Source organism: Montipora capricornis, chromosome 8 (assembly GCF_036669925.1).
Source record: "Montipora capricornis isolate CH-2021 chromosome 8, ASM3666992v2, whole genome shotgun sequence".
In the NCBI taxonomy this organism is placed as follows: domain Eukaryota; kingdom Metazoa; phylum Cnidaria; class Anthozoa; order Scleractinia; family Acroporidae; genus Montipora; species Montipora capricornis.
The window spans coordinates 42784296-42792763 of NC_090890.1; the positions used below are offsets into that span (position 1 = coordinate 42784296).

Here is an 8468-nt window from a genome sequence, read left to right on the forward strand (position 1 = left end):
AAACAAGAAACTAAGGAAAAAGAGATAATTATATAAGCAACAAAATTAGTGAAGGGAGAAAATTATCGATAGTTTCCCCCGACCCAATTCAAGAGATGATGGCTACCACAGCTCGACGTAAAAGTCAAGGCAACAAGGGAATGCCATATTGACAAATCACTTGCGGCGTCGCAAATATCCCTTTCGTAAACAAGCGATGCCATTTTTGACGGCCGATGCCATTCTTAGTAACCAAGCCTTTTTATTCGGTTAGCTTTCAATAAATTGTTAGGGTTAGGTCCATTTAAATACTTTAAAACTGACATTTTGAAGCCGTTTCGATCAACTTTTTCTAATTTTAATTTTTTCTAGAGTTTTTTCTCAGTCTTTTTTTTTTAATTCTAAGTGACATACGCTGCTAATCTAGTCCTAGATTAAGAATTTTTGTCTCATTTGCAAAGAATAAACTTAAGTCTCGTCCAAATGGCATCGCCTGTTTACGAAAGCTAAAGGGAAAATTGGTGCGCCGCGTCATCCCGATCTCTCCTGACCCGAGAATGAAACTAAGGTATGCGATGGTATTGTCTACAAGAGTGAGGTCAGCTGCCTCCTTTAACTCCTCCAACTCTTTTCGTAGGTTCTCGATACTGGTGCCCTGTAACAAAAATTACTCAACAAACGAGTGCGTTAACTCTAAAATCGGCTCACACAGGTACCCGCTCACTCGAAAATGGGTCTCAAACAAATACCGCTCACCTAAAAATCGGGCTCACATAGATACCCACTCACTTGAAAAACCGGTTTCACAAAAAAATAATAAATACTGTACTTATTCGGCTACAAGCCGAGACCCCAAACTTCTTACGGAAAAAATCAACTTGATTGACACGAATTTTAAATGCATAATACTCGGCTATAAGGCGAGACCCATTTTAGGTCTTGATGTGTATTATCGACTATGGAATTTTCGTAATTTAAATTCAAATTGACATTGACTGAAAAATTATACTCAAAGGAATCAAATGAACACGAAAGATAATAAACAAACAAGTGACGTGATCGTGAGGTGACGAATATTATTAAACAATTACTGACCTCACAGCAAACTTGACTTCGTACAAGCGAAGCGTTTTATAAAACGTTATTCGAATGGAAACCTTACAACCTCGCCTTTAAACTTAAACTTAAAATAGTCGCCAAAGCAGAAGCTGTAGAAAATAACTCCGAGATCGCCGGAGAATACGGCATCAGCGAGTCGATGGTTCCGTCGCTGGAGGAAAGATATTAAGGCAAATCTGTGCAAGGGAGAGCTTATCGGGGAGCGTATCCCAAGCTCAATCAACGACCTTTGGCGTGGTTTTCAGAGCAAAGAATTCAAGGTAATATTTTCCCTTTAATGCGTACGGTTTTTTTGCGTGGAAGATGCCGCTACAAGAAGCAATCCACCTGCGTTTTTTGTCTGAAGCTTGCTATGGTGTCATGTGACAAGCTTGGCCCAAGGTTGTTTGCACGATCTGTGATGGTGGCCTTGTGGTTAAGGTATCCAACCAACCGCTCGACTTTCCTGCACAGGAGCTTGTGGTGGTGGTTGTTGACTATCTTGTGGTTGCAAAGGCAGCACGGCCTGCAATAACTCCGCCGACGAAACGGCAGCAGACCGTGCAGGAGAAGAATCGCCCTGATCCGGACCCATAGCAGTCTTTGCGAACCGAACAACTTTGCATATATTATTCACGTTTATATAATGCCTAATACGTCATCGCACGGGATGATGAATAATTCATGAGTGTGAATAGTATATCGAGTACGCAGGTCAGTCTGCTTAGCAAAGGGAGCTCAGAAAGACTACCTCATTAAAATTAAAAAACATCGATAACAAGTAAATGATTTTTGCAAACGAACTGGATACCGCGTGTAACTGATAATTACATACTAGGAATAAAATATTAATGAATCTATACGATTGTGCCGTACCAGATAAGAAAAACCGCCAAAACACCACTCTTAAGATATGGCCGAAAAATATGTGGAAATCTATTCCTTGTCTAATTCACCGGCACCAGACCCCGGAGAAAGGGCAATAATTCTTTGTTACCTAGGGAAAAATTATGTCATAAATACAGTTCGCATCTATTCAAACTACTAAAGAAAAGACAAAACCCGATCAAAAGGAAAACGAGGACGACTGACGGACGTAGTATGATGAAAATCCTCCTGCAAAACCCCCCTAAATAATCCTAACCAATCCCATTCGCTCTGACGCAGGGCTCGGAACGTCAGCTTTCCAAATTGTTCGCGGTGGTAACTCGACCTTTATCAACACGTTTGATAAAAACCAAATTTTCCTGTTTTACTCACCCACCGACGCAGCACCACAGTTTCTTTAGAAACAAAAAATTTGTTTACAATCCCATAACTGCCTGCGGGCCTCTATGTCGTGCCGTCTGACTAACATAAACAAAACATACCAGGAGACCTATTGTTGCAACAATGAATAGTGAAAGTGCATTGCATAAAATGAGCTATCTCTGAAACTTGGAGGGGAATTCACCAGATAATCTCTGAATAATGACGCTTTGAAACTTCGAAATTTTACAAAAAATGTACGGGCTCATCAGTGCTTTTGTTACCGAAGAATTTATCAGTTTTCGTGATATATTGTAGAATGAATCATAATACCAACTTCATTCATACAATACAATGAAAGGGAGAGATACCAGAGGTTATTCCTATACGAAGGTATCCGCCCGGATGTTATTGATCTAGAGTCGATTTTGATGAGGAAAAAAAACTGGTGTACCCGGAGAAAAACCTTCGGAATTATATTGAGCCTCGATCTCGAGGCCAGAGTTGAACCTGGGTCGCGGAGGTGGGAAGCACCGTTGATAACCACCGAGCCACCCTGACTCCCCGGCTAATAACTCGCTCGTTATCAAACCCAAAAGTGTTAAAATTGGAAAAGCTAAGTTTAACGCGTACTTTTTCCTTTTGAAGTCAATTTGTGAATAACATGATGTCTTCTGTCAGAAGAATGACGTCAACAAAGATTCGGCCATTAATAGTCATTTTAATTAGCGCTACAATCCGATAGAGCAAGTTTCAATCGAGTATCGTAAAACCAAAACCAAAGTAATTACTTTGGCCAATCAAAAAGGACGGAGACAATCCAGTAAACCAATCAAAACGGCAAGTAATTACACGTAGCCGACACAAAGCGCGGGAAAATGAGCACGTGCAAGAAACAATGGGCCATTTCCGAGTTGTTGTTGGTCTCGGTTTCGAAGTGAGTCTTGGTGCTCAACTATTGTAAGAGAAATGAGTTTGATTTGCATAAGAATACGCAACTCATTTCCATTTGAATGGTTGTGCACCAGGAGTCGCTTTGAATCTGATGCATGGACTATTGGTTTTGGTTTCACTTCTGTTTGGTTGTAAAAATGGCACGAGAACTTTGAGCCAATCGCTGAGTGAAGTAATGCAAAACCAATGCAATTCGCTAATTACTTTCGACGCCCAATATTGAAAACCGCTCCATTGCACGCGCGTTAACCATTGACTATACATGCGAGCACGTCTTTCCTTGGGTCTTCTTGGCTTAATAGCTATAGTGGTTGTGATTTAAATCGTCCTGATATTCTGAAAGCTGCTGGAATATGGTGTCATATCGTGGATACATTTATAATTGCGTTACCTAGACAAGTCAACAGTTCATTGCATAGACCACTTTCATAAATGGCGACCACTTTTCCATTTTTTTGTCTTCATGTTAATTAGACTTAATGCCCTCATTTTGAAACCAAAAATTATTTTGAAAGTTGCTCGTCGTAGCGAGGCTAGAAAGGCTTATTAGCATTAAAACAAAAGAATATTTCATTTGGCCGCCATTATGAAAGAGGTCTATACGGTAATCGTAACGGTAAGTACTAGCGTCGAATCTAACGAACAAATATCTGCCAAGTTCCGATGTGCTTAGTTTGCGTGCATTGTTCTCCTTGTCATCCCAGTCCCACCTGGGTTAACTTGGGTTTGTATTCCAGTAATACCTTGCTTCAACAAACGAAGGAGATTTATTCAAAGTTCGAAACACATCACGCCCCCGTTTACCGACATTATCAACGCCTTTTTCTTTTCCCCATTTTCTGCAATCTGCGGCGAGATATGAAGTATCGTCTTTCGTCCTCTCAAAAGATCCACAGGCATTGGGGAAAACATCGATCTGACAGAAATAAGTGAATCCAGGACTTGGCCTGAAGTTATCCGGACTTGTTTGTCTTGTCTGGTTGCTTAACGTGGCTCAAAACAGTTTCAACGCTTCCAAGTAACGCTCTTATTAGAAGGATCGGCACTACAACGCTGTATCATGTATTAGCAATATTGTGATACCAAATAAAACACGGATTATTGCTGAACAAGATGCAGTCATTTTTGTGACATAATATGTCACCGTGGCAACGGGGAAGCTCTGTAAAACACCCTTTATTTTGTCTTTATTTGCTTACATATCAAAACGAACTCGGTTGACGCCCATTTTTGTACTTCTGAAAAGTAATCAGAAGGGCAAGATGAAACTTTCTGCAAAGTTTAAAAAAATTATGTCTGGCGGATTCAGAGCCACCTTAAATCTGTGATTTTTTTAAGGTGCCTCTGAATTCTACAGTTATGTGGTTAGTTACCTGGCCTTCAAATGAAAGTGAGGTTCACTGCTGGTGGTGACCTTGTTATGGTGGATTGTAAGAGTGTAAGAAGGAAGCTTAAGCAACGACAAGGCGACGGCAACGAGAACGTCACAAATTTGCATATTTAGTGTCAAAAACAATAGCTTTGCACGCCCTGCACGTGCGTTTTTCACTTTTGTCCATTTCTTTGCCTTCGTCAGCAAACAAACAGTGTGAAATAGCCAAGTTTGAAGTTTTATGAAGAACGTCAGCACTTGAGGATAAATTTTCATTTTCTCCCCTAATTAAGCGCCGTTGCGCCCAGTGTCACTTTTCAGGTACTGTCACACCCTTGTCATATTTAAAAGGTTGAAATAGTCACGAAGTGATTACAGCAACGTGAATTTATATATTGAGAACGGAACTTGAAAATGATCAACATGTCAGCTTCGAAGCCAATTATTCCCTTTTATTTTCTTTAACCTTTCTGGGTTTAGTATTTTATTAATAACCACTTGTCTTCCCACGGGCTATTTAGTTAAGACATCTACCATGGCACTTTAATGATTTACAATACCAAAACAATATCGTGTTCTATTAGGGCTACATGTTACGCAGACAACTTGAATCTCCTGGAAGAAAAAACGCAGCTCAGTTGACAATATGGAATAAAGTGCCGTGTTACTGCATTACCACATGTACGCAATGTGTGCCTATTTATAAATATGATGCAGGCGCCCCCTTTTTCTTATGTTCGTGATGATGTTCTCATGCAATTTTCCAGCTGGAATTTACATAAGAAAAGCAGCCTTGAAAGTAAGGTTAACTCTAACCCCTTTTTCATTCATTGGCCATGTAACTAAGCACCCAAATTAAGTTTAATAACACTTTGTCATGCTAATACAAATAAATTAACTATGGAGAAAGAAAAAAATACAAAAAGTGCATGACTAGAGAATAGTTGAACGAAACTAAATTTCTATACAAAGAATATTCCCCAATATTAAACATACTATAAATTAAGAAGTAAAATTTAAATACAGCCCAAAGCTAACCTAATTAAATTGCGTACTCGTCATTCACAAGTTACAGCTACTAAAAATGATACAAATGATCAAATAGACAGTACTTAAAACTATTTAATGAAAGTGTATGTATAATGTTCGATGGAATACTATTTCAGTCTGTTATGTAGCGATTGAAAAATGAAAATTTGAAATGATTTGTCATTTCTTCTTGGGCCTTTCCTTAAAATTATGGTTCCCACGCGTTCTTGCCGATACATTAAAATCACTGTGTCCTTGTACTTGTATCTTGTTCATGTACATTGTGAGAACTGGTACATCACCCAGTCAAATCAATAACAACGTCTTTGTACCGTCCTTTTTGTTCTCAAATCAGTTTTTTGAGAAACCCCACTGATCAAAAGTTAGCCTTCGAGCAAGCTGTCCATTGGTGTCTCGCGCGATATTTTTGGGCGCGAGCGATGGATCGCGTGCGAGGGGAGCCGCGAGAGGATCCACCGCTTGCGTCCTTATAAGGGCCAAGATTGGAATGCAAGTTCTTTGGCAAACTACAGTCGACTGGGACGAGGCTTTTCACTGATAGTTCGATAACGCTTACTTGGCTACAAAGCCCTTCACGTAGCTTCAAGAGAAATACGAGTGGAGGAATTGAACTGAAGATGGAGCAATGGACCAGATTTCTTACAACTACCTGAGGAATTTTGGCCCCAAGAAACAATGAAAGCTGTCTCAGAGGAAGAAATGGAACGTCGTCAAGTGAAAGCAGTTTGCGAAGTAAAAAAAGTTGAACAAGCAATTAACCTTGACTAATTCTCTAACTGGAGAAAATTGATACGGGTAACAGTACGAATACAAAGGCTAGCTAAGAAGATAAGTTTTCGAAAGCACGCGCAAGAAGGAAGAAACGGTCCACTAACTCCTGAAGAACTAGAGAGTGCAGAGCTTTTCTGGATCAAAGCAGCTCAAAATGATTTGCTTTGACGAAAGGAAAAGGGAGACTTCAAATCACTGAGCCCGTTTTAATTCTGGATGGTAAAGGTGTAATTAGAGTTGGAGGCAGAGTGGACGAGGCTATCATTTCCTATGGCGCAAAACACCCCGCCCTTCTTCCAAGTAACTACTGGATCTCCTGGTTAATAACAAGACATGCCCACCAGTACGGTCATAACGGGGTAGCATCTACGACCGCCAGAACAAGAAGGAAGTTCTGGCTTCTGAAAGGAAACAAACTAAGCAAAGAAGTGACCTTCAAATGTGGATTCTGTCGAGAAATAGCACAAAAGGTGGAGACTCAATTAATGGCAAATTTACCCGCCCTTCGCTTAGCTTCGTATACCCCACCGTTCTACATGACCGCGTGCGACTATTTCGGGCCTTATAACGTCAAGATCTCAAGAAACAAAACCGTAAAGCATTACGGAGTTTTGTTCACATGCCTAAACACACGGGCTGTCCATTTGGAAATGGCAGTAGACCTTACAACAATGGAGTTTCTTCAAGTCCTGAGAAGATTCTTAGCCATACGACGTCGACCAGAAGTCATACTGAGTGACAACGGCTCTCAGTTTGTCGGTGCCGAGAAAGAACTACATCAGATTGTAGGCGACATAAACGAGGAAGAAGTTAAAGAGTTCTGTGGAGAAAAGTGGATGCAGTGGAAGAACATCACGCCAGGTGCCCCGCATCAAAATGGCTGTGCAGAAGCACCAGTTAAAACATGTAAGAGTGCCCTGAAGAAAGCTGTTGGCAGTCAGGTACTAACTCCATTGGAGCTGTACACAATTCTACTGGAAGTGGCTAATCTGGCGAAGCAGGCGACCAATCGGTAGGATACCAAATGACCCGGACGACGGCAGTTACATATGCCCAAACGACATACTTCTAGGACGTGCGTCGTCAGAAATTCCACAAGGGCCTTTCAAGGGAACAAATAACTCACGCCACTGGGTGGCATTCGTGCAGAAAATCATCGATTCATTTTGGAAGCGCTGGAACAGGGATTTGTTCCCGTCACTCGTACCTAGCAAGAAATGGCAAGTGGAAAGGCGGAACGTGAGACCCGATGATATCGTAGTAGTATCAGGTCCCAATGCTCTCCGGGGGAAATGGTCATTTGGAAGGGTCCTAGAAGTACACCCTGGACCTGACGGTCCAGTGCGAAATGTTGAAGTCAAGACGTCGACGGGAATGTACAGCCGACCCATAACCAAGATCGCCGTCATACACCCTGCAGAAGGTGATGACTAGCCAGAAGCTGTTAGAGATAAGGACTACGCCCTTATCGGGACGGAGAATGTTTCGTTGATTAACATTTACTTTGTTTATTAACCTTTGATTTTATTTGATTTGTCGCGTGATTGACAGTCGATGGTGTAATAGCTAAGTAAGTTGATCTTTCAGTTAGAATGACACATTTTAAGAAACGGTGAATCCTAACCCTTTGTTACTAATTCATGGCGTGGATCATTTGACTGAATTTTGAAACTCACTTATATCTCAATGTCGGTAAATGTGCGCATGCGTACTGCCTCTTCATCAACGCTGTAGGACGTTTTCAACCAACCTCCAGGGACACCAATAATAATAGAGAAATGTAAGACATCTGGCGGACGAACAAAAAAGGCTACCAGCATGGCGGCGATAACCTCACGTGAAAACCTCCTATACCCTAAGAACTCTTTCATTCAAATAGCTCTTTACTCGACGGTCGTGGCATCTTCGATTCCGGGCGTTCACTACAAGTTGAATTTATTTTATTGAATATATCCCACACTACGTTTCGGCATTGTCGCGAACGCCCTTACGCTTC

The 8468-nt window shown here is 41.1% G+C and overlaps 1 protein-coding gene across 1 annotated transcript; it reads left to right on the top strand.

The window, feature by feature from the left end:
* Positions 1 to 7122: 7122 nt before the first annotated feature.
* LOC138014040 (uncharacterized) lies at positions 7123 to 7906 on the top strand. Its single transcript, XM_068861071.1, has 2 exons — positions 7123 to 7413; positions 7622 to 7906. The coding sequence occupies exons 1-2, from the start codon at positions 7123 to 7125 to the stop codon at positions 7904 to 7906; spliced, it is 576 nt and encodes a 191-aa protein (XP_068717172.1).
* The last annotated feature ends 562 nt before the right edge of the window (positions 7907 to 8468 follow it).